The sequence below is a fragment of the Macaca mulatta genome, chromosome 15 (assembly GCF_049350105.2).
Source record: "Macaca mulatta isolate MMU2019108-1 chromosome 15, T2T-MMU8v2.0, whole genome shotgun sequence".
NCBI classification, from domain to species: Eukaryota; Metazoa; Chordata; class Mammalia; order Primates; family Cercopithecidae; genus Macaca; species Macaca mulatta.
Window position 1 is genome coordinate 81,350,318 of NC_133420.1, and position 27,382 is coordinate 81,377,699.

The 27,382-nt window shown below is 40.8% G+C and overlaps 1 protein-coding gene across 2 annotated transcripts in view; it reads right to left on the reverse strand.

Annotated features, from left to right (window-relative positions):
- Positions 1-7,124: 7,124 nt before the first annotated feature.
- Positions 7,125-27,382, reverse strand: part of SH3GL2 (SH3 domain containing GRB2 like 2, endophilin A1) — a 226,215-nt gene continuing 205,957 nt past the window's right edge. For both annotated transcript variants that reach the window (XM_015117643.3, XM_028835144.2), the window contains exons 4-9: positions 17,686-17,829; positions 16,699-16,832; positions 14,659-14,817; positions 12,860-12,963; positions 10,724-10,854; positions 7,125-8,707 (exon numbers count right to left, since the gene is read on the reverse strand). In XM_015117643.3, coding sequence (XP_014973129.1) covers positions 8,508-8,707; positions 10,724-10,854; positions 12,860-12,963; positions 14,659-14,817; positions 16,699-16,832; positions 17,686-17,829 — 872 coding nt within the window. In that variant the 3' untranslated portion in view covers positions 7,125-8,507. The remainder of the gene's footprint in view (positions 8,708-10,723; positions 10,855-12,859; positions 12,964-14,658; positions 14,818-16,698; positions 16,833-17,685; positions 17,830-27,382) is intronic.

Here is a 27,382-nt window from a genome sequence, read left to right on the forward strand (position 1 = left end):
ATTCAGCAACACATCAAAAAGCTTATCCACCATGATCAAGTGGGCTTCATCCCTGGGATGCAAGGCTGGTTCAACATTCGCAAATCAATAAACATAATCCAGCATATAAACAGAACCAAAGACAAGAACCACATGATTATCTCAATAGATGCAGAAAAGGCTTTTGACAAAATTCAACAGCCCTTCATGCTAAAAACGCTCAATAAATTCGGTATTGATGGAACGTACCTCAAAATAATAAGAGCTATTTATGACAAACCCACAGCCAATATCATACTGAATGGGCAAAAACTGGAAAAATTCCCTTTGAAAACTGGCACAAGACAGGGATGCCCTCCCTCACCACTCCTATTCAACATAGTGTTGGAAGTTCTGGCTAGGGCAATTAGGCAAGAGAAAGAAATCAAGGGTATTCAGTTAGGAAAAGAAGAAGTCAAATTGTCCCTGTTTGCAGATGACATGATTGTATATTTAGAAAACCCCATTGTCTCAGCCAAAAATCTCCTTAAGCTGATAAGCAACTTCAGCAAAGTCTCAGGATACAAAATCAATGTGCAAAAATCACAAGCATTCTTATACACCAGTAATAGACAAACAGAGAGCCAAATCAGGAATGAACTTCCATTCACAATTGCTTCAAAGAGAATAAAATACCTAGGAATCCAACTTACAAGGGATGTAAAGGATCTCTTCAAGGAGAACTACAAACCACTGCTCAGTGAAATAAAAGAGGACACAAACAAATGGAAGAACATACCATGCTCATGGATAGGAAGAATCAATATCGTGAAAATGGCCATACTGCCCAAGGTAATTTATAGATTCAATGCCATCCCCATCAAGCTACCAATGAGTTTCTTCACAGAATTGGAAAAAACTGCTTTAAAGTTCATATGGAACCAAAAAAGAGCCCGCATCTCCAAGACAATCCTAAGTCAAAAGAACAAAGCTGGAGGCATCACGCTACCTGACTTCAAACTATACTACAAGGCTACAGTAACCAAAACAGCATGGTACTGGTACCAAAACAGAGATATAGACCAATGGAACAGAACAGAGTCCTCAGAAATAATACCACACATCTACAGCCATCTGATCTTTGACAAACCTGAGAGAAACATGAAATGGGGAAAGGATTCCCTATTTAATAAATGGTGCTGGGAAAATTGGCTAGCCATAAGTAGAAAGCTGAAACTGGATCCTTTCCTTACTCCTTATACGAAAATTAATTCAAGGTGGATTAGAGACTTAAATGTTAGACCTAATACCATAAAAATCCTAGAGGAAAACCTAGGTAGTACCATTCAGGACATAGGCATGGGCAAAGACTTCATGTCTAAAACACCAAAAGCAACGGCAGCAAAAGCCAAAATTGACAAATGGGATCTCATTAAACTAAAGAGCTTCTGCACAGCAAAAGAAACTACCATCAGAGTGAACAGGCAACCTACAGAATGGGAGAAAATTTTTGCAATCTACTCATCTGACAAAGGGCTAATATACAGAACCTACAAAGAACTCAAACAAATTTACAAGAAAAAAACAAACAACCCCATCAATAAGTGGGCAAAGGATATGAACAGACATTTCTCAAAAGAAGACATTCATACAGCCAACAGACACATGAAAAAATGCTCATCATCACTGGCCATCAGAGAAATGCAAATCAAAACCACAATGAGATACCGTCTCACACCAGTTAGAATGGCGATCATTAAAAAGTCAGGAAACAACAGGTGCTGGAGAGGATGTGGAGAAATAGGAACACTTTTACACTGTTGGTGGGATTGTAAACTAGTTCAACCATTATGGAAAACAGTATGGTGATTCCTCAAGGATCTAGAACTAGATGTACCATATGACCCAGCCATCCCATTACTGGGTATATACCCAAAGGATTATAAATTATGCTGCTATAAAGACACATGCACACGTATGTTTATTGCAGCACTATTCACAATAGCAAAGACTTGGAATCAACCCAAATGTCCATCAGTGACAGATTGGATTAAGAAAATGTGGCACATACACACCATGGAATACTATGCAGCCATCAAAAAGGATGAGTTTGTGTCCTTTGTAGGGACATGGATGCAGCTGGAAACCATCATTCTTAGCAAACTATCACAAGAACAGAAAACCAAACACTGCATGTTCTCACTCATAGGTGGGAATTGAACAATGAGATCACTTGGACTCAGGAAGGGGAACATCACACACCGGGGCCTATCATGGGGAGGGGGGAGGGGGGAGGGATTGCATTGGGAGTTATACCTGATGTAAATGAGGAGTTGATGGGTGCAGCACACCAACATGGCACAAGTATACATATGTAACAAACCTGCACGTTATGCACATGTACCCTACAACTTAAAGTATAATAATAATAAATAAATTTAAAAAAAATGCGAATGTCTCAAACCAAAAACAGTAGATAAGAAAGTCAGTGAGCAGTTGGCTGCTTATTTAAAAAGTTATCATACACACAAGAGCTCCCCAAACTTGCCTGAATGGGAGAGTTGCTTGGGAAGCTTGCTAAAAAACCTGATGCTGACCCTCGAAGGAATGTTTAAGCAACTACCAGGGCACAATTCAAGCGGGACTTCCTGGGTCTGCAAAAAATGCCTGGATTTCCCTAAGCCATCATTCTCCACAAAAGTTTTATTCACGGTGTGAGCCCAAAGAACATTTTAGTTGAGGAAAACGACTGAATAATATGTCTGTGTTTTCTGATCATTCTCAACACCAACGACAGGGCCAACAGTTGGCTCTTCCTAAGTTTATTTGGTAGAGCAGCACTACTTCAAGTGTGGTCCAGGGACTGGCAACATCTCTATGGAGCTTGTTAGAAATGCACATTCTTAGGCCCCACTTAAAGACATACTGAATGAGAACATCTGGAGATGGAGGCCAGGCATGTTTTAACAAGACCCAGGTGATTCTGGTGCATATCAGTTTTAGATGCCCTGTAGATTTTTTCCTAAATTTTTCAGCGGTAAATACCACTTGCTAGGGGTCCCTCTATGGGCAGTTCTGATTCTGAGCAGCTGTAATGAGAACCTGGAAATCCAATTTGTACAGTTATCTTATTACCTGATAATAAGAGTCACCTGGACTCTTATCTCCATGAGTCCTGGAGGCAGATGTTTTGATAAGGAACGCACATAAAAATCACCGACAGAGCTTTTTAAAAATGGATTCTTTGGTCTTTTCCCAGACTAGCAAATCATCATATTCAGTTTCCTTTTCAAGAAAGTGGTAGTGAGATGCTGTACTCCATTCTTTTGCTCCCAAAGCTGACAGCCTACTCCCCTGCTGTCAGGAATCACAGTTGTCTCTTGCCCTAAGTGGAAGGCTGCCGTCACTTAGGCATACGCGATAGCAGAGTAACATTCAACTGCCTGACCTGTCAGCGGTTAGCATTCAATGGGTCCTTAAAAAATAGCTTTGTTGTTTTCCTTGACAGCCCCTTTAACCAAGGGGCTCATAGCTAGATCCCATAAAGCTGGGCCTAGAAATTGCTGGTATGGCCTTGCAGCACTCTAAGTCTCTTCCACCAACCATTAGCCAGAGTTCTAATGACAGCTGTCTGCCTCCTTCTTCAGCATAACGTCCCTCCTTCATCACCTCCCCATCCCCGTGGGATGGAAGGCAGTCTGCATGTTTAGCAGTAGTTCTAATTCTGGCTAATGAAACACAGGCTTTAAAAGTGCCCACATACTGTTTCCTGGAATCTCAATGAAAGAAAATAATAGTGCCCACACATTAATAGTTTCATCCAGAACACTAGAAGCTATCTTGAAAATAAAGTGTTGGGCTAAATTTCCTAAATAACGTATGCAGGACTTGGCGTGTTCCAGAGTATTTTGTGTACTATACACAGCCCCAGGGAAATCTCCATTCTAGGTCATATAATTCTTATCATCTACTGATTTATGGCAAAGAGAAACTATGTGAAAGTAACTATACTCCTAGAGCTTTCTCTTTAAGACCTATTAAACCTAGTAGACCTATTAGAAAAAGAAACGAAACGATTGCCCCACTGAGTTTATTATTCATTTTAGTTCAGTTTGATTTTGTTTCTGTTTCCACTTCAGGCAGTTTGTTCCAATGATCTGACTTAGAAGAACAAGTGTTTTCTGGTAAGTTCAACTTCTAGTGGTGGTCCACTGAGTAATTTCCATACGTAAGGTTTTGTACTAAGGTATTAACTATACTTCAATAAAAATAAGGAATTAACAGTCCTGTATCTGGTGAGTACATTAGTAATGGTCTCCAAAAGACTTCCTTAAATCAAGAGTAAGTTCTTCCTGGAATCTGTGGTCACGACACTTGTTTCATGTGACATTGACTCATAGTGAGATTACTGTATTTGGTGCAAGGTCTTGCTGTTTTCACTTTGGGGTTATGGAACTAATATTAAAAAGGTTCCGTTGATATGAGTGCATCACATTAAACATAATGGAATGCTTTTCCTTCAAATATGGTCGAATGCATCTATGTCTCTTTCTGGACTCGCTGTTCAGTATAGACCATCTATTCTTTGTATCAAAACCATACTACCTTAATTACTGTAACTTTTTAATGTTTTATATCTAGAAAGAGTTAGTCCTCCAACTTTGTTCTTCTTTGAGAAAAAAAACATCTTTTTGCTTTTCCACAAAAATTTTTATGACAGGCTTAAAAGTTGAACTTGTCAATTCTCAAACACGTGGAAACAAACTTCCTGCATTTTTTGTTTGAAATTGCACTTTTTTAACAGCTAGATTTGGGGGAATATGATACCTTTACAAGACTGGGTTTTCCAATCTAAAAACACAGAATGTCTTTCAATTACTTTCTCAGATATGTTCCATGATTTTCTACAGAGATCATGCATAATCTTGCTAGATCTGTATCTATGGTGTGTGTGTGTGTGTGTGTGTGTGTGTGTATATATATATATATATATATTTTTTAAGACGGAGTCTCACTGTCTCCCAGGCTGGAGTGCAGTGGTGCAATCTTGGCTCACTGCAAGCTCCGCCTCCTGGGTTCACGTCATTCTTCTACCTTAGCCTCCCAAGTAGCTGGGTTGACAGGCACCCACCACCACACCCGGGTAATTTTTTGTATTTTTAGTAGGGACGGGGTTTCACCATGTTAGCCAGGATAGTCTCGATCTCCCGACCTCGTGATCCGCCCGCCTCAGCCTCCCGAAGTGCTGGGACTACAGGCGTGAGCCACCGCGTCCAGCCGGTTTTGGTTTTTGATGCCTTTGTGAATGACATTTTTTTAAACTGCATTTTTTCTGATTGCTATTGATATATAGAAATAAAATAAAATTTTTGTATATTCCTCATATCTTGTGATCCTATTAAATTCACTGATTTTTCTAATAGTTTATCTTTGGATTCTTTATGATTTTCTGTAGTCACAATATCATTAGTATTTCTTAAAATTGCTTTAGAGAATTGATCTGTAATACTCTAGAACTCATACAGCTAGAAAAAAACATTTTCATGTTAGACTAGTTCACATATAGAACTTTGATATGGTTTGGCTGGGTGTCCACCCAAATCTCATCTTCAACTGTAGTTCCCATAATCCCCATGTTGTGGGAAGGACTGGGTGGGAGCTAATTGGTAATTGAATCATGGGGGTGGGTCTTTCCCATGCTGTTCTCGTGATAGTGAATAAGTCTCATGAGATCTGATGGTTTTATAAAAGGCAATTTCCCTGCACATGCTCTCTTGCCTGCTACCACATAAGACGTATCTTTGTTCCTCCTTCATCTTCTGCCGTGATTGTGAGGCCTCCCCAGCCATGTGGAACTGCAAGTCCATTAAATCTCTTCTTTTATAAATTACTCAGTCTCGGGTATTTATTCATGGCAGTATGAAAATGGACTAATAGAAACTTAGTATATTTGATTACAAAACTATTCATGTTAGATTAGAAAATCTGGACTATTGGCCTCTTCACAAAATAATAGAAATGGCCCCTAATACACAAAGAACATGTTCATTTTCTTGGGAATTCAGAAAATACATATTCTGTGTGCCCTGCTGCTCCCCTATTCCCACCCACACCCAAACATATACATCAAGAGAATAGTGGGTTTTTTTGGTTTGTTTGTTTGTTTGTGTTTTTTGAGACGGAGTCTCGCTCTGTTGCCCAGGCTGGAGTGCAGTGGCCGGATCTCAGCTCACTTCAAGCTCCGCCTCCCGTTCAGGCCATTCTCCTGTCTCAGCCTCCTGAGTAGCTGGGACTACAGGCGCCCGCCACCTCGCCCAGCTAGTTTTTTGTATTTTTTAGTAGAGACGGGGTTTCACCGTGTTAGCCAGGATGGTCTCGATCTCCTGACCTAGTGATCCGCCCGTCTCGGCCTCCCAAAGTGCTGGGATTACAGGCTTGAGCCACCGCGCCCGGCCTGTTTTGTTTTTTGGAGGCAACGTCTCACTCTGTCACACAGACTGGAGTGCAATGGCATGATCTTGGCTCACTGCAACCTCTGCCTCCCAGGTTCAAGTGATTCTCGTGTCTCAGCCTTCTGAGTAGCTGGGATCACAGGCATGCGCCACCACACCCAGCTAAGTTTTGTATTTTTAGCAGAGACAAGATTTTTCCATGTTGGCCAGGCTGGTCTCAAACTCCTGACCTCAGTTGATCCACCTGCCTTGGCCTCTCAAAGTGCTGGGATTACAGGTGTGAGCCACTGCACCTGGCCTAATACTGGCTTTCGATCAAACTATATTTCCAGGTCTATTTCTTTATCTTCAATTATGAAATAAAATAAAAGGCTAGTTGAAGAGATATATTTTATTTCCCCTTCCTAACATTATATTCTTCAGATGATATCACTTTTAACAATATATCATTTAACATCTATGAGACGAAATTCTCCTTACTTTCTTCTCTCCCAAATTCTCCTCCTTCCTGGGGTTACCAGGAAGATCCCAATGTCCAGGCTAGCTACATCCTTGCTGCTGAAACTTTTCCTACATATAAAGAGATAGATATGAAGTTGGAACCAGGTCTTGTTTGGCTGCATGAGAAAGCAATGGAGACTGAAACCAGCCCCCATCCACCCATTGTTAGACCCAAAGAACTGACACAAAATGAAGGAGCACAGCCTTTGGTTCGTCTTCAGCAATATTTATTGGAAACAGCGATGCTTCCTGTGGTGAGAGTTTATACATTAAGCAGTAAGATTTGCCTTTCACTCCACATGATCCGCTACTGCAGGTGGCACATCGGAAGCAGCACGTTAAACCTCTGAAAGAGTCTGTACAGCTAGATAAATAGAACTCTGGATACCTAACAGGACTTTCATGACTGATACAAAACAAAAACAAAAACAAAAAAACACTGATAAGCTTACACACAGCACTGTATACACAAAATGAAGATTATGGATAGAAGGGGCAGAAGTAAAAGTAGCGACTGAATTGGGAAAGAGTTTTGCATATGCAGCCATATACCTTAAACTGCTAAGCACAAAAATCATCTTTATTTGGTCCTCATTGAGGGCAGAATCTGCACAAATGATGTTCAAAGAACACAGGGTAAAAGTGGAAAGGAAAGGTATTTACTGTTTCTCAGTCTATGAACTAGTGGAAAGATGGTTACTAGTGTTTTCCTCCTCGTGTCTCTGTGCCAAATGGATTCATGAAACATGTAATTCACAAATATAACTGAAGAGATTTGTTCCCCCTTCCCTGTGCCCTTCAGAAATAGCCTAAATACATACAGAGTTTCTGTACACCAAGAAATTTAAGCTTGGATACCAGATTTCTTCCCATTTCCTCATAATGGAGAATTTCTTTTCAGCCTCTCTCACAATAATGCTGATTAACTGTCTTACTGAAAAATAATTTGGAATTACCGCTCTGGCTTTAGTAGCAAGGAGGGAAGAAAACTGGCTATACCTCAGAAATAGCCATAAGTGTGAAGAGCTGAGATGCCTGTTTGCAGAGAATGCTTTGAACCCACAATTAACACTTTTCTAGGGATGCATTAAGAGACAAATTCATTCAGATCAGGAGACAATTTGCTGGTGAGGGAAGGCTTACTTTGACAATTCCATGACTCACATATTTGGGAAGGGACAGTGTGAAAGCAAAAGCTTTCTCCTCTTTGCATGGAGAAATGCAAAAAGACCTTCAGATGCCCCCTGGGGTGATAGACAATATCTTCGGTGGGAAGGTTTTTCTGTGATGTGGCTCATGGTCATATTCTAAGAAACCACAGCCTCCTGAGAACTGTGTAAACAGCAGTTCTGTGACTACTGGCTGGTCTCAGATGATGTTTTAAAAAGCACATGCCATGCCCACCAGGCTAAGAGGATATCATCCATCACCATGACTCCTGTGGGAGCCCACAAGTCAACCAAATACACTTGGTGGGGCTGGATGACGTGGACCACTGCGGCCTGCACTTGGGATGTGTTATAAGCAGCATTACCAAAGCAGTGGTTAACCGTAACTATCTGAGTCAAGAGGAGGTGAGCCAGCCAGCATAACATCCTAATGGGGCAGGGCAACCAGAATTTCCACATAATTGATGGGGAAGAAGCCTGAATGGCCATGCAGCATCCCCTCATACCAGTTCTCATCAATTTGGTTAGTCAGTGTGATGATATCGCCCTCTTTAAATCCCAACTCCCCTTCATTTTCAGGTTCAAAGTCGTACAGAGCTCGGCAGCAGGGCTGATCCATTTGGACACCTGGGAGTAAGAGCAGGAGAGAAAAGAAGAACACACGAGGATAAGGGGTATTTAACTCACAGAATCTGCTGCCTGCTGCACCCACCTGGCTTGCTGCTCCCCGTCTTTCCTCCCTCATTCCTCTTCCTGTTGAAGCTTCTTCTTGCTACTGGACCTCAGTGTCCACTCATTGGGCATCTTGCCCTCTACCAGTCCTCAGAAGCTTTCTCGGACCTTTGGAAGTTGCTGTATATTCCTGTTTCTGTTTCCAGTATGAAAAACGGTCACAACTATTCTTGTGATACATACAACAGATTTCGTTAAAGTTTGCCTTTGTGATAATGCCCAGAAATAGGAGGGACAATGACTTAAAAAGAATATAATGATGTAGGTTAATAACACAGCATGGCCTGAATTGTCTCATGTGAGCACTTTAAAATCTTTGCATATTTGAAAAAGTATGGTTAATTACATGGAGAATGTTTTTGAGTAACAGTTTGGTTATCGCTGTTTAAAATGATAATCCCAGCCTCTGGAAAACTGCTGTAACGTGGTAACAACAGAATAATATAAAACACTGAGTTCAAGTTTTTACTTTCTGTGACCTTACACAGGGCACTTCACTCTCAGTTTCACTGTCTGAAATTGGATGTAACCGTAGGACTTACTTCACATTACTACTGTGGCTACTAAATGAGATTATGTAAAAAAAATTATATAATTTATACTTGGTAAACTGTTGCATATATAAATATAGGCAGTGCACTGGAGCTACGGCATACAAAAATAATGTACTCTACCTCGAGTAAAATAATGAAGGATGAAATCATATCTTAAGAGGGATCTATTCCAAATGACCCACTGCATTAGTATTAGATGCATACATATGTAGATACAGACTCAGACAAGTGCACACAGCTCCCATGCCATCTAGGTGGCTGGAAAGGAAACAATGATTTAGAGAAAGAAGCAAATGACTGAGTCTCCAGATGAAAAGTGAAATATATGGCTGGTCTGCAGGCAGGGAGAAGCACAGCTATACACAATTGCTATGACTAGTCCTGGTGGCCAGCATCAGTAGCCACAGCTGCTTATGCCATGCCCAGAAGTGCTGAGCACAAAGGGCAGAGAGCGCCACCTGCTGGCTCAGATCTTATTTTTTTTCTTAATAACTGAGAGCATCTTACAAACAGTTTTCTACCGTAGAACATCAAGCACTGGGGATACAGGAAAAATAAAAGAAAGCTGTCTATCTCTAACATCCACATCCAGTATAAGACAGTTCCCACTTCAAACAAGCAAATGTGGAGGTTGAAAATGTCTCCAGCACAGGCTGTTGTGTAATCTGCACGTAGGGAGTGGAGAGCAAGCGTGACAAGGAAAAGAATGCTCTATTAGGTATGCATCGATATTCCTGAGATAAAATATCATCTAGCTTTTATTATATCAACCCCAGTGCCACAGCATGATAAAGTGATCAGAGGTGAGGCACGGGAAAGAAAACCCAGCAAGTGTCGAGTTTCAAAATATCTTCTGCAAATATATTTAACCATATGCTTCTGTGACTCAAGAAATCCAGCTCATCAGCACATTTCTGGAGCCGCTTGCCGTCTGTGGGCTCTATGTGAATGCATATGGGGACACACTGTCCAGGGGCATTCATTGTCATACAGGCTGGATTCAGAGGGAACAGGAAGGAGAAAAGATGACACACGCAGACCAAACTGACAAGGAAAGGCAATTTACGACCACAAAGGAGGGTCAAAATAAAATGTGTTCATGTGTGCTGCTGATTGAGAGAGAAAGGGATATACAAATAAAGTTTTATACAGAATTAAAAGGAAGGAAAGAAAAGGTAAATGAAAAAAGACAAAAGGATTCCTTTAACAGAGTTTCTACCTGACAAACCACTCCATAAGAAATCTATTACTGCATATTTCCTATGCAGCCAGATTGGATTATTCCTAAAGTTTCTGGAAGAGTGCCAATGGATATGCCAAGGCCTATGCAATAGGATCTGCCGTCTCAGCTCCTTACCTGAAGGCTTGGGAGTGCCTGTGTGGGAGAGGCCCCCATTGGGCTGAGTACTGTCTCCAGTTGGAAACTCCAGGCTCATTCGTGGTTTAGGTTGATATTCCCTTCTAGGCTGAGCTGAGGCCTGTCTTATTCTGCAGGAAAAAGAAAAGAGGTGGGAAAGGTTATGTGGCCAGTTAAGTAAAAACAAAAGGAAATATAAAGATTCAGGAAATGTTTGGGTCACCCACCATGCTACCATGATGAAGTGTGGGAAATCAAACAAGGACCCTTAGTTTTCTTGTGTGTGCATGTCTGAGATTTTGGTGATGCCCCTTTATGGGGCCATGTCCTCACTGTCTTCACTCTCTCTCTCAATCCCTGACTTCCTCTCTCATTTATTCAGAGTCCTTTATCCAAATATGCACTGTGCTAGGTACCAGGAACACAGAAATGAATTAAAACACAGTTCTTGTACACAAAAGCTAAATGCTTGAGGGGATGCATACCACATTCCCCATGATATTCTTATGCACTGCATGCCTGTATGAAAACACCTCATGTATCCCATAAATATATACACCTATGTACCCACAATTTTTTCAATTTTAAAAAAGACGCAAACAGATTATGGTCTGTAAGGGAGACAGAACACAAACAACTGATGACCATAAGTTTTAGTAAGCACTGTCACAGATATCTACAAAGTGCCACAGGAACACAGGGGTGTAGTTGGGGGTGAGGGTGGGAAGGAGTCTACCTCTCCATAAGGAAGGTGGAGGAGGTTTAAGGAAAGAACTAAAAGATACACAGGAGTTGTTTCCAGATGAAAATGTGAAAGGGAGCTATTCCATTCAGAACATGAGAAGATTTGGATAGAGGGAAGGAGGAAATACACTGTGTGCTGTGAGAAGAATGAGCAGTTTGAGATATAGGGAAGAGGAAAGGAAAGAGGGAAGACAGAAGGAAATTGGAAAGGTATGGCCAATAATTGTCTTCTACACACCCCTAAATAATTCCCATGGTTTCAGGTATTCAATAAACAAAGTATGTAAGAGATTTGCAAGGGAGGGTGAGGGTTTAGGGTATGGTAACCGTAGAATGATACTGACTTTGAACATGTTTCAGAGGAAAGAAAGGAAAGTGCTCCCTTCATGCTCAAGAGACATTACAAAGACACATAATATTTCTTTAGTATTTTGAAGTATATGGTTTTAAAACCTTTCTGGAGGCTTCAGCGTTACATAAGTTTCCACAAGGGTGCGCTGAAGGAAAATGCTCAGTTAGACCACGAATCTAAGAAGATGCTGAGATGAGATCAGCTTGAGGGAAAACAATGAAAATAGGTGATGTTTTCAATGGCGTGGAATCGTATGATTGGGGTCTTCATCATGCAGGCAGCCACGTGATCAGCTATGAGAGTCTAATCTGGCCATGTGGCCTAAGAAAAAAGCCTGCTGAGGTGACCCTTTGAGGTATACGTGTTCAGCAAAATCACCCTGTTTGATCTGGCTGAATTAAAATAACACATATTATATTATAACACAGGACCACTGGTATACAGCCACACAGGCTGTGCCCCACAACTCCACGGAGCCACATTCACATGGTAGTTTCCTACTACCACAGCCCTGCTGTGAGGTACATCGAACAAGGTGAAAGCGGCTCTCTCTGATGGCAGTGGACTTGACCACCATTCAGAGAAACACAAGATGTGAAAAGAAACAGCCTTTCAAACAGGTTATGGTTGGCTGTGAACTCCACTCGTACCACTGAGTGACCCTGGGCTAGTTACTTCACCTCTCTTAGCCTCAGTTTACTCATCTGTTAGTCGAGGCTAAAAATACTTAGGTTATAGGGCTGTTATAAGATTGATAATGATATGTATCCAGCATCCATTATCAGCAGTAGCATCCTGGTGTCCCACCTGTGGCAACCAAAATACAACCCAAGTATCGACCTCTCATAAACAGAAAATTAGATTCAACAAACAAAGCACAAGAAAAAACAAAATCAAAACAATCCACAAGGTGCCTGTTTAGGATAAGCAGGAATTCTGGCAGATGTTTGTCTCCAAATGTATTTTATGATTTCCATTTCTGTATATATCATTTTATAGCAATGAAATGCAAATATGAAATGCAGGGAACTGTAGAATACCTTTCTTCCAGTCTGACCGTGACTTGCTGCAGGATCTGGACTGCCTGCTTGTGGTATTCCAGCTGAGCTTGCACAAGTGCAGAAAGCTGGCTCACTTGTTCAATCTGCAGATCAATGGGAAAATCATGCCTTAGTTTCCATGTTACCATCCTTAAACAGCCACTACTGTTTCATACATACAACAGGTTGCACTCAACACACAGACCCTGTTTGGTGGTGCTGATGACTGTGTGATAAGCCAATTAAGATAGATAGGTCAGCAGGTTTCAAATCCATCAAGGATAAAAGAAAGCAACCTTATGCTTAGAATCATGCATATCAGTACCATGAGGAGAAGCAACACTGGTAACCCTCAGGAAGACCATAAAGCTCTAAAGAGTCTCATGCCTAGCTACAATCTTGTATTTGGGATTTGACTTCTTTTATCGATATAGAAAAGAAGGTACGCTGGCCAAAGGACTCTTTGTTCCCTATACTTTTCATGCTGTTAATATTGGTACTGTTAATAAAAATGTGACAATATCTCACATAATGTACCCGGAGAGGCGACATGGTATGACAGAAAAATATTCTGTGCTCTCTGAGCCTCCTCTATAATGTAAAAGGGCTGAATCAAGTGACATCTTGCATGCATTCCTGCTCTAATATTCTAAGCTTGATTTCTCTTGATTTTACGTTTCACATTACGATCCAGCTAGGCAGCAGCCTCCAAGTCAACAGAGGCAGTGTTGTCCCATGAATCTGGGGATGGGGAAGGGTGCTGTGTTGCAGGGAAGGAGCATTGTGATTTGGGTCACCCCTCAGGCCCACAGTATTCCTCTCGAGGAGTTAGGTGGGCACAAGTTGTTTTACATAAACAAACCTACACTGTTTCCAGGTGGGGGGAAAGTCTGGATATGTTCAACATGCCTCCTGTGCCACAGTCAGGAGTAAGGCAAGCAGGCAATGTGATGGTTAATTTTAGGTGATAGCTTGACTAGATTAAGGGATCTCCAGAGAGCAGGTAAAGCATTGTTTCTGGGTGTGTTTGGTAGGGTGTTTTCAGAGGAGACTGGCATTCACTCAGTAGACTAACTAAGGAAGAGCTGCCCTTCCCTATGGGGGTGGACACCATCCACTCAGCTGTGGACCCACACAGAACAAAAAGCAGAGGAAAGGCAAGTTTGTTCTCTCTCTTCTAAGGAAGGGACACCCATACGCTCCTGTCTTTGGATGTCACAGCTATAGGCTTTCTGGCCTTTGGACTCTGGGACTTGCACTACTGACTTGCACTACTTGTACTACTGATGCCTCGTGCTCCACAACTGAGTTCTCAAGCCTCTAGTGAATTTATACATAGATCATCAGAAATATCCTTTATCTTCCCACTATCGATAAGTGAGAGGGTCCCTGACCGAACGATTTGTAGGCTTTACGATGGTGCAAAACTGATAAGCGCTCAGTAGAAACCATACTTCAAGTACCCCTAACCATTCTGTTTTTTTACTTTTAACGCACTATTCAATAAATTACACGATATATTCAAGATTTTGACCCCATCGTAAGTTAAGGAGCATCTGTACTTTAAGATTCACTAGCAGACAAGAATCTAGTTAAATCAAACTACAGGATGCAGAAAAAAACTTTTCTATTTCTCAGTCTACTTTATCACTTACAATTATTTAAAATAAATAACTATCTACTGAAGTTCTTATCACACAGTGTAATCAGATATTAATGCTTTTAAGGATTATGCCCTTTAACACATTAATGTGCCTTGATGATAAGATTAAATTGAAAACCACAGGAGAGTCACTTACATCCATCTCCAAGAGATTGAACATGCTTGACTCAGCAATTTCCTTAGACTCATCAAATTTCTCTAGAGCTTGACGAAGCTCTTCATCTGGAATCTTGCCTTGTCGTTTCTTCTTATAATCAAAATCCAGGCGTCGACCCTCCAACTTCTTTAGATGATGCTAAAAAAGTCAAGGGCAGGAATAGGCTTTGAAAGGGCTTATGGAAAAGGCTTATCTGAGCTCACTTCTCCATCACATCCATTAACTTCCAAATTAAGGTAGGCTAAGTTTTAAAATACAACATCACCAGAGAAATAAGGAAACATGCATCAATGGGGCCAATGCTTTCAAAGGTTAAATACAGGAGAATATCTTTTAAAATAATTAAGAATAAAAGATAAATTGTAGGAAGTATCAGTGCCCTTTATTTTCTGGCCTTGCCAGGCCAAAGCCAAGCTGGACTAAGCCTTTCCAGCCCATGACAGAAACAGAGAAGGAATGCACATGCCCTGAAAGGACACACTCACAGGCCCCACAGGCCCTGTCTTCAAGAGAAATGGTATCTCATGAGAAGCCAGAGGAAAAACACTTTCCTTGAAATTAAGTGAGACAGAAATCGCATTCTTGCTTTTCAAATCATCCGGTCTATTAGAATCACCTAGGCTGCTTATTACAAATTTGGATTCCTGATCTCTTGAATCAATATCTAGGGCTGGGGCCTAGAAATCTACATCTTAACACTTGCCCCAGCTGACTGATGCAGCTTTCAGGGAACCAGTGATTTAGTGTAAGCCTCCAACTTGACATATAATTGAGCTCAAGAACAAAATCTCACTTGGAAGGGACCTTCAAAGGGATTATACCTAATGCTCCATGCCAAGCTTCAATCCCCTCCTTGCACCATCCCTAGCAGATGGCTGCCCAGGCTCCACCCATCATCTCTAGTGACCAGGTAGCAAAGTAGTTTTTCAAAGCTAAAAAGTATTTTTTTTTTCCCTGATAGCTAGTCTTTCACTACTAATGGATGAAGGAAAATCCTGGATTTTCCCTTATTACTAGGTATGTATGGAGCAGAATGAAAGGAAATGAAAACAAAGTAGGGAGTGGCTAAAAACAAATGAAAAGGAAAGGAGGACGAAAAATATTCTAGACCTTCCCTCACACTGCATCCCCTGCCCCCCAGTCCATACCTTGATCCAAACTAAATGCTCATTTGGAAGGAACCTTATTTTTTAAACATTTGAACTTACAGTCAGTTACGGGGTACGGCTCTGGAGTCAGAGTTACATTTTGGATTTAGGGTGAGTCTGTCACTTACTAACTCTATAATCTTGAGCAAATGGTACTGTTAAAGGAGATTTAAGCTAGAATAAGGAGAAGGAGGAGGCCTTAGTTCAAGTTATGGCAATCCATTTTACACCCAACCAAGTTTCAAAAAAGCTCAACAAATATTTGTTAGATAAAAAAAAGTAAGCAAACATTCCACACTCAAAGACGTATGAACTTTATTTATTATAAATAGCTTAACCGCTCTACATGTTTTAGAAAGAAGCTAGTTGGTATTCTTCCTCAATCCTAACAGCCATTATGAAAATATTAATATAAAAACATATGCATGCATCTAATTTCTGGACTTGGAAAAAAATAAAAAAATTTTTAAATGTGCTTATAGAGTGATAGAATAACTATTTAAGCTAACAACTAGTACAACTAACATTTTAGTGGATGAAATCAGCCCAGCACGCCATAGAATAATTCATAAAACTGTATTCTCAGGGAAATAATAATATCCTCTGGAGAAAAGGTCTGAAAAAAACGATTCAATCTGAAAATGAAACATGGAGAAGTCAGAAACACCCCTCATGAGTGGCACAGTCATAACAGGCTGAAAAGTATCACATTTCTAGTTCCTCTCATTTTGTCTTACTGGGTTGTTTTGTAATTAATGTGCCCAGAGCTGACAACATGCAGGGTAAGCTAAAAAATGTTTTCTACAGAAAAAAGGCATCTGCATCTGTATGATTTCAACTGCCCACTTTCCAGAAGACTCATTGTACATACTTGAATTTCCCTAAGATCTTTGTCATGAAGATTCTGAAGAGGGTCAATGAAGTTCTGCTTCACTTCTATGTCCAAAGAGTCTTTGACTTCCGACAGTTCCCGCATGGCCTCCCCGACCTCACCAAGCGCTGGGCCTAGGAGAGAACAAAGCTCTTTCATGTTACAGAATAAAGATGAAATGCACTCGCAATAACACGGCCCTTCACAGGTGAAAACCCAAAGGATTACCACTTGTCTTCTAAAGACAACAGACAAGAGAGAACAGGTATCTTCAGTTCACTCCCAGCAACAGACTCAATGCACCCTAAGAGGGTAAATACCTCTCATCAAGAATTTAACAATTACTTTTTCCCTTATAAAGCAATTTAGGAAGCTCCCTGCCCTCTCTTGTAAGTACCAGTTTTCCCTAATACGCGACTAGCTTAAGGACAATCTGTTTAGCAGAAGTAAGTACCAGAAATAGCAGGGTTCAACCAGGAAGGAGATCCCACATCACAAAGGGGTGAAACAAGAAGATGTTGGGTGTGGTAGCTGAGTGTTGGGGGAGACAGGGTGAAGGAATAAATCATGTTTCACCTTGGGCAGTAAAACTAGGTACCATATACAAGTGAACAAAGATCTACGAAAAAGCCCATGAAGCAGGGCTTTGAATCATGCTGACTGTGTCTGCTCACTCTGCTTCAATACTCAATGACTGCCAGAAATACCCAACAGAAAGTGCCGAGGAGGCATCTGGATACGTCAATTAAAGCTGTTGCAAAGACTGAGGTCTTATGGGGGGCAGCGGTGGGGGGAAGAAAGCTTATAAGATAAACACATTAGAGCGAACGAAATAATTCTGAAAACAAGTTTTTGGCCCATGAATATAAGATCTAAAATTGAAAACCAAAATATAAAATGATTTATCCCATTTCTACAGAATTTCTTACCAGCACCAAAATCCCCATGGAAAATGAAACAATTACAATGTGAGGAAGCACTTGTTACCAAAGTTGCAATCATCTCCAAGCTCTCTTCCAAATTTGAGCATGGCCTCCGCCAGCAGCGCCTCCGCCTGGGGATACCCTGGCCCCTTCTCCTGGCCACGGATTTTTGACATGGTGTTGATCATGCTGAGCTTAGCTCTGGAAGCTGAAGGTGAAGAGAGAACAAGCTTTCAGAGTAGGCAATGTGACACAGCGGAACAGGACTGGATGGAAGATCAGGTCTCAAAGAGGCCTACAAAGTAGCTCAGCTACTGGTAAGTGTACCTTCAGTAGGCTCCAGTGTTCTCTCCATCAGTCAGTCTAATCAATCACTTTTTTAAAGCACTAAGCTCTCCCTTTCCCTTAAGATCTTATAATGAATTACAGCAACACTGTTCCGGGTGAAGCAGGATTACAGGCTCAAATCGTATCGCTGTGTGCCCTTCCCCATCCTCCCTTCATTGTGGTGGCCCCTGCAGTGACTCTGGAGAGCTGGGTGCTTCCATGGAGAGCTTTTTAGAAACTCTCACATTATGTGATGACCTCTAAATTTTATTCTAGTTTTATAGTTCAATTCTAGGAGTCTAAGGATTAAAGTAAGGAACCAATGGTAAATTCATGCAGAGTGGGCCTTATGCCTTGTTTCACTTATACCATGTATGAAATAGAACTATTTTCAAAATCATTTCTCAACTAAGATTCTGATGGTAAACAAACCCACGAAGAGCAAAAGTACTGTGTTCATGTAAAAGACTTAATCACTTATCGAGCACATAACTAGAGAAAATTAGTTTTGTGCCTCAAAGAGAACATTTCAATTTCTGTTTCTTTGCTTTTGTTTTTATAAAAGAAGTTGCCTAGAAAGCAATTCCAGTTTTAGTGGCAAAAACAGCTTTATTAAAAAAACTGTTATAGCCTATGACTTAATTGATGCTAGGATAGCTAGGTTCCTCAGGTTCATAATTAAAGTTGGGATTACACATTAACCTAGGACTATATCCCAAATCCCATCATCATGGAAACCCCAGATAGAATCACAGCTTAAGGTACTTCCAGCATTCAGTGGCTGACAATCTTGAACATTTATTTCACAAGGCTTTTATTTAAACTTTGAGTCTTAGAGGCATTGAATAGAGATGAGAAAAGTTATCAGGAGAGGACATTCTGCAACCCTGTCCCATGGATATTACAATGAGCAAGACAATTATGGTTCCTGCTTTCACAAAATTTATAATGAACTGAGAGTAGAGTCTATTTTAAAATTAATTAGAGTGAAGTACATATACCAAGTGCCATGATGGGGTATTGAGAAGAGTCCCAGATATATGGCACTGTCCTCGCCTGTGGGGGAGGGGCAATGCAAAGGATTCCTAGAGGGAAGTATCTTTAAGTTTAGAACCAAACAGTATGTAGCAGTTAGTCAGGCTAACAGCACATGTAAAGGCTGGTGGTGACTGGAAAAATACAAAATTTACTTCTTATGTGCTTTTTCATATAAAAGGGATCATATGTTAAATTTGAAAAATAGAAAATGTAGGCTAAGTGTGGTGGCTCATGCCTACAATCCCAGCATCTTGGGTGCCCAAGGCAGGAAAATAATTTGAGGACAGGAGTTTGAGACCAGCAAGGCAACATAGCAAGACCCCATTTCTACAAAAAAATTTAAAAGTTAGCAGGGCATGGTGGTGCCCACCTGAAGTCTCAATTACCAGGGAGGCTGACGTGGAAAGATTGTTCAAGGCCAGGAGTTTGAGGCTGTAGTGAGCTATAATGGTACCACTCCACTCTTGGTGACACAGCAAGGCCCTGTCTCTTTTTAAAAAAGAGAAAATGCCACAGAACCCTTTTTAAGGGGACGATATAATTATTTTCTGCAGTGAGTCATATCGGAGATCCAGGAAGGACATAGTCCTGGCCCTCAAGGTGCTCACAATATAGTGAGGAGTAAGATAAACAGAGGCAACAAGTATGATAAATATTATCATGGCTGATATCATGGTACTAGGGGGACACTGAGGAATGACAGCATGAATAAAATGAAAAGAGTACAAATAAACTAAGCAAACATCTAAAATGTACAGAATGAACAGAAGGAAAGAAGAAACAGAGTAATGAAACCACACGAGTTAATCCCTACAAATCCTATTCAGTCCATTTTACATTTAAGGATGTATGCCTTTTATAAAAGCTGGATGTGGTTTAAGTGCTTATATCTTGGCTCTAATAAGGGCTGTCTCCAGGTAAGTAATTCTAAACAGTTTAATACATTGTGGCTGAATTTCAAATACACCATTTTGAATGTTGTTCAATTATGAAGAGCTTTATTATTTTACTAAGAATATCTTGGATATGTTCTATATTTTCATGAGAAGGAGGAGGAAAGCCATTTTCTACTAGCTTATCTACTTCAAATGATAAAAAAGTCTATTAATCCACATATCTGAAGAGACTAGCTTTTAAATTCATTCACAAATTTATTACATATTAAGAATCTTGGGTTAATGAAACTTCTGTGTTATTAAAAATATCATCAGACCTCTGAATTAACCATCTTTAAATGTTAACATAATTGTCTTTAAATGATTGTTTAAAGCAGTACTTTAATAAACTGAGAGTGAGCTTGGAAAATACAAATTGAAAGCACTCAAATTCCTATTATCTATCCTCAGCCTGGATTTTTTTACCAAGTTGTATGTGCCCTTAGAGATCCATGTCCCTTCTCTTCTAAACAAACCTAACTCCTCTCCTTCAAACTTCTACGCATCTACTTCTAGGTGATTCCCAGAAGGAAATTTATCGGGTGAACTAAAACAGCAGGAAGTAAAATTAGAATGACCATAAAAGGTTGACCTATTCCCAAAAGGGCCCCACTATTTTGTCCTCTGTTAAAATGAGTAGTTTCTTTTTTGACCTTAAAATTGATGCTATCTTTTAAGGAAGACAAATGGGGGCAGTTGAGGCTCAATCTTAACTCCCAACTCTAAAGTATCATCTGTAGCATCCCTGACAAGCTTTCTAATTCTGGTAACAGCCAAAGGGAGGTCTAAGCTCTGCTGAGAATAAAACAGAAGCTCTGCTAGCCCTGCCTGAGTTATTTCCTCTGACCTGAAAGCAGTGTCCATGTGAGTCACTGCCCGATCTGTCCTACAGCTGCTTACCTAGCATGGCAGCTAGCTGAGGATGCTGAAAACTCAGTACTTCTGCTAAATCTTAGTTATTTCCTAATCCAAACAAACAAACAAACAAACAGGAAAACCATTAGGTCTTGCTTTCCATGGAAAACAGCAGAGTCCATTAAAATGAACATTAGCTTTGAGCTCATACAGACATAGCTAAAAATCCAGACTCTAAATCTTGCTAGTTAGCTGTGAATCCCTGAGAAATCTCTCATTCGTAAGACTGTTATCAGTGTTCAATGATAAACAGCAAAAACCAGCACAGACAACACAACAGGCACTGGATACTGGGGAAAATATTCTTTCTTTCCTCCTTCCAGGCTCTCCTGTCTATGAGTGTGTGTTCTGGAATGCTCTACTGACAACTTGCTTCCACAGGGAACTGCATTGCCCAGAGTCCCTTCCTTGCGTGTTTCCATAGACAAAAGTCAGAACTGGTCCAAAATGAGGCTGTGAAAGATGTGGGAAGTGAAGTTGAAGCAGCAGCCCTAACACTATGAAGCCTGGCGTTAGTGAGAGGGGGTGACAGAAAGATGCAGAGGTGCCCATGGGTTCCAGTTTTTCCTTGCTCTTCCCCACTGTGGGCTGAATCACTTCATTTAAACATTTTAATTTTTTATAAAATGCTTCTGTACACATCATTTTTTCAAACCCTTAGTTAAAGCTTTCCTGTTCAAAAGTACCATGACCGCCCACTGTGCTCTGGAATGACACTAGAGGCTGCTGATACAATCTGGGCACACCACTCTGTGGTCTCACAGGATGGTTTGAGAGAGCAGGTCTCCTTGGCACCAGACCTGCTTTTCCCTCACACTAATTAAATGTTAAGGATTCCAAGGCTACCACTGAGTCTCTTCATTTCTCCTGACTCCATTTCGTAAAGTACAGAAGAGTACAGTTCCACTTCTCAGGTAGGCTAAAAAGCTATATGGTTTGCCATCACTCACTCCAATCTTCCCTTAGGAATCTGGCTCTTTGGAAGCAATTCCTTCTTAAATTGTGCCATGATAATCTGCTTTGGCCTGGCACGGTGGCTCAAGCCTGTAATCCCAGCACTTTGGGAGGCCGAGACGGGCGGATCACTAGGTCAGGAGATCGAGAGGATCCTGCCTAACACGGTGAAACCCCGTCTCTACTAAAAAATACAAAAAACTAGCCGGACGAGGTGGCGGGCGCCTGTAGTCCCAGCTACTCGGGAGGCTGAGGCAGGAGAATGGTGTGAACCCGGGAGGCGGAGCTTGCAGTGAGCTGAGATCCGGCCACTGCACTCCAGCCTGGGCGACAGAGCGAGACTCCGTCTCAAAAAAAAAAAAAAAGAAAATCTGCTTTATGCGAGGATGACAAAAAGTGATCACATGCTCTCCCAGAATCAGAAAAAAGGCTCTTATTTTCCCCGAAAGAGAGAGTTCCCAAGCTAAATCATGAGTCCCACATCAAGGAGTTGAAAAAAGATTAAATTAATTAAAATCAGTAAGTAGGTTACACTGGAAACAATTACGCATTCTTCATACAGAAAAACTGTGACATTTCACTGCCTGGTTGAATAGTCATTTACCAAAAATCTATTTTTAAAATATTTTCTCTGTGATAAAGTCAGCAAAAGAAATATTCATGAAGCACCTATAATGTGAAAGGGTTATGGCTAGGGAGACTCTGAAAGAAGTGAGGTGCAGCCTCTGCTCTTAAAAAGCTTATTATCCAGGTGGAGAGTCAGAGTGCTCACTCCCTGCTGTGAGGCAGAGCGTGGGCGAGGCTGTAATGTATTAATATTTACACTGCAGAAGACACAGCAACAAATTCTACCTGAAAGAGTAAGGCGGGGAGGCTAACGAACAGATGATGCTCGAGCTGGGCTTGCTGGAAGAGTGAACCGTAAAAGGAGAGACTTGGGAAAGGCCATTCTAGGTGCCTGGAGAATCTGAGTAAAGGACACAAACCAGAGATAGATCAAGTGTTCAGAGTTTGGAACAACCAGAACTCTCAAATACCGCTGGTAGGAGAACAAACTGGCAGAAAATTCTGGACAACAATTTGGTAGGGTTTACTAAAGCTGAATAGACACACACCCTGTAGCCCAGTAACTCCACTTCTAGTGTATATCCATCAGAAATGTGTACATGCATAACAGACATGTACAAAAATGTGCTATTCAAAATATCTAGAAAATGGAAACACCTAAATGCTCATCAGTGGAGAAAATGGATAAATAAATCGTGCTATGTTCTCACAAGGGAATTCTACAGAGCAGTAAGAATGAAAGAAGCAGAACAAATAGAAGATGAACAAAAGAAGCCAGATCAAAAGAATACATGTTCTATGGTCATATTTCAGTTACAAAACAGATAAAAGTGTATAGTGTTAAAGGTCAGGGCAGATAGTGTCTGTGGAGGGAGCTTTTGGAATGTTGACAATGTTCAGTTTCTTGAATTATGTACCTTTTAACAGAAGCATCAGTTTATAATAGTTCATTGAGCAATATACTTACGATGTATGTGTTGTACTTTTTGTATGTTATAGATCAATAACAAATTCAGAAATTTCACTCCCAAAGATTCTGATGTGATTGGTTTGGCATGTGGTCTGGACACGGCAGTTTTTAAAATGCCAAAGGTGATTCTAATGTGCAGCCAAGGTTGAGAACCACTGTGTTAAAGCCTCTAGACTGAAAACGTGGGAGGTGATGATACAAATCTGAGATGAAGAACGCAGGACAAAGAGAAGACTTTAGAGTGAAAGTGTGTAAGTACTTCAAATGCAGAAACAGAAAGTCTAACAATATCCATGTGGCCGTACAGCAGACAACCAAGCAGATCAGTCTTGAGCTCAAAGGAGGTTGGTGGCGGGTAAAGAGAAGTAACTTATCTGACAACATCTGGAATCTTGAAGGCTAGGCCATTAGATAACAAGCAGAAGAAAATTGCCCCCAAATGAAGATGAAACAAAATTCAAGAACAGGGTTTTCTTCCAGTGGTTTTATATGTGGCAGGTCAGATTAGCTTTTAATTAATGTCTACTCTAAGCCAGGAGCTTTATATAAACAATTTACCTTAATCTTCACAACTCTGTGGGTCTGGTTCAATTACTCTCACTTTCAGAAAGAGGGATGGGCTGCATCTATAGAGTAAGGATATGGAACTTCAGAGGGGCTGGAAAGCCTATCCAAGTTCTCATAGTTACTAACAGGCAAAGACTGGATTCAGGCTCAGGTCTGAGTCACTCCCAAACCCATTCTCTTTCCCATTCCATTAAATTTCCTGTGGGACTAAAAGTTTCAGATGGAAAACCTTAAGTCTCCAAAACACAAAATCCTTTTCTAAAGGCTTTTACTAGTGGTGGTCAACCTAATGTATATCAGAATTACGCAGAAAACATTTTAAAACCATAGATGTAAGGACCCCCATCTCTATCTTAATAATTTAGAATATCCAGTGGGTTAGGCCACCGAGCATGGGTCCAATGGGCCTTGGGGATATGAGCAAGCAAGCCTGGGCCCTGAAGTCCCACCTCTCATCAGCTCTGGCCAATTGCATCACCTCCTTGAGTTGGCAAGCTGATGATGCTCATGTATCTCTGCAGGCCAGCCCTTTACACTGTATTGCAGACTCAGGTATTCTAATATCTACTTGACTGCACTAGGATGTGTAGGCCTCTCAAACTTAACATATTCAAACTAAACTCCAGATTTCCCATCATCATCCCAAACCTGCTCCTCTTGTAGTACTCTCAATATTAATGAATACAACTCCATTCATTCTCCCACTTGCTCAGGCCCTAGACTTTATAGTCATCTTTGATGTCTCTCTTGCCTAATATGCAATTAGTCAGTATTCAGTCAGCTCTACATTCAAAACACATCTAGGATCAGACTGTTTCTCACTCCAGTCTAAGCCACTACAATCTCTAGCCTGGATTATTAAAATAAGCTCCTACTAGGCTCCCTGCTTCCATGCTTGCCCCCTATAATCTATTCTCACTAGAAGAGTAAAGACAGTCCTATTTATTGTAATTCAGATCACGTCACCGTTCTTCCCAAAGCACTTTAATGTGTTCCCATGTCATTCAAGGTAGGAACAAAACTTCCAACAATGGTGAAAAGGTCCTATGTTCTCTTGCCCCTCTGACCTCCCCCTGCCAACATGGCTCTTCATTGTTCTCACATATATGAGGACTTCCCGGACCCAGTCACACTCTGCCCCTCTTACTTCCATTTTTCTTCATTGCACTGATCATATCTGACATTAGGTATTATTCTCTATCAGTCTCATCCTTCCAGAGTATAGTCTCCATGAGGGCAAGGGCTTTGCCTGCCTCATTCACTCATACCTGCCCAGGGCTTAGAACTGCCTTAGAGTAAACATGGAAGATAACTGAAAAAAATGAATGGATTTCTTCATCCACAGAATGGAGAAAATCAAAGCTACCTTGTTGGGTTTATCGTGAGGATTAGAAATGATGTTTTATAGTATCCAGCACTGTGCCTGGCACTTACGGAAATATTCATTAAAATGGAGGCTATGACCAATATGATAAACTGTGTTATAGAAGGAGGTTAATCAAGAGGTCTACTGAAATGTATAAATATGGCATTCCCAGATTATCACGGACAAGAGGAAAGTTCAAGAGGTCTACTGAAATGTATAAATATGGCATTCCCAGATTATCACGGACAAGAGGAAAGTTCTTAGCATTGGTGGGTTTGGCTATAAATATCTAGTTTGCCTCTAGTATAAAACTAAAGATAGGGATGAGGGCCCAACCTAGGCCAAAAGAATAGAGTTGGTAAGTGATTAATGTAAAAAAGGTAAGAAGACTGCTATTTGTCCTCCCCAAATTTATATGTTGAAGCTCTAATACCCAATGTAATTGTATTTGGAGATAGTGCTTTTAGGAAGTAATTCAGATTAAATGAAGTCAGGAGGTCAAAGTCCTAATGCAATAGAATTGGTGACCTTCTAAGAGAGGAAGAGAGGGAAGAATCTCTCTCTCTCCACGCACACACATACACCACATAAAGGTCACATGAGGACATAGTGAGAAGGTGGCCATCTACCAGCCAGGAAGAGAGCCCTCATCAGAAATTAAAACATGGTCCAGTACCTTGATCTTGGACTATACAACCTCCAGAACCGCAAGAAAATAAATTTCTGTTGTTTAAGCCACCCAGCCTGACATTTTGTTAAGGCAGCCTGAGCTGACATAGGTCACATTCTGAGGTTCCAGGGGAAAATGAATTTGGGAGGGATACCATTCAACTCATATACTTTCTTTCTATACCTGATTATTTTAACAAACGTTAAATCAAAGTAATTTTTTAAAACTATCTGAATTCCTACGTTTGTGAGCAAACCAATTATATAATTTTCATTTCACATGGATTTCTGAAGCTTTTATCTTTATAAATATTCCACCTGGGTTTACTTTTTTTGAATAAAATCATCTTAAAAAGTTAAGTTTGAAAGAAGCCTCCAAAAATATATACAATTTCTTGACTGCATCATTTATTGAGTCCTTGGGTAGCAATATTTTACTGACTAAACGCTTTACTTCTATAAGCACATAAGCATGAAATCAATCAATGAATGTGTAATCTAAGATTTTCAGAAATAAAGAAGAGGCAGGTCCCTAACATTCTCCACTCTACAAAGGTCTCCCTGCCTCTGTCTACAGGTATTTACAGAGCATTTGCTGCCTCCCTACCTGTGGGAGCTACTCTTCCTTGGTAGTTCAACCCAGTGGTATGCTGGAGTTAGGCCAGCACTGCTCGGGGGAGCCAAGTGTGAGTCTCTTTTTCCAAGTCAGAGTTCAGTGATGTCACACGGGTAGCTTGAAAATGGCCATGGGAGACACAGAAGCTGGCTCATGCTACAAATCAAGGTTTTTCTTCCAGAAAGATGGTTGTTAAGCCTATAGCAGCACACTGCTGGTTCCTCCCAGCTTGTGACAAGTTTTATTGCATTCCAATTCTCATCTGTGGTGGCCAGGTAAAGTATTATTATACTTCTTGGCTTAAAAAAAAAAGATAGGATATTTGAAAATGCAAAGTACAAAGAATAACATAACACACTCATATCCACATCTTTCATATTTCTCACTGTTAAGTACTGTGTTCCTGACAATCTCTGAACAAGTATTAATACTTCCCTTATAGTATTTTCGTGTGTTTGTCTCTAAAACAGGACAGACTTGAGGTTGTGAGGTTGTTGAGGTTGTGACAGACGTTTGTAGGAAAGCCTGTGGGATTCTTTTTCCGGAAAGATGTAAAATGTTAGGGGACCTGTGGCTCACAAGCCTCTGAGGGCCAGGCAAAAGCGGTGTTTTCTAAGAGGGTTTAGTCCCAAGGACAGTGATGCCAGAAGATGGAATGCTCCTTTTTCTAAGGAAAAAAACAGGGAGTTTTAACGTCTGCCTTTTTTAAGTTTCATTTACTACGATTCAAATCAAGGTTTATAACAAATGGGATTTCTGTTGCGCCGGAAACCGGCAGTCTCTGGGGAACAGAGACGCCCAGCACAAACCTGAACACAGGACGGGGCTGCAGAGGCG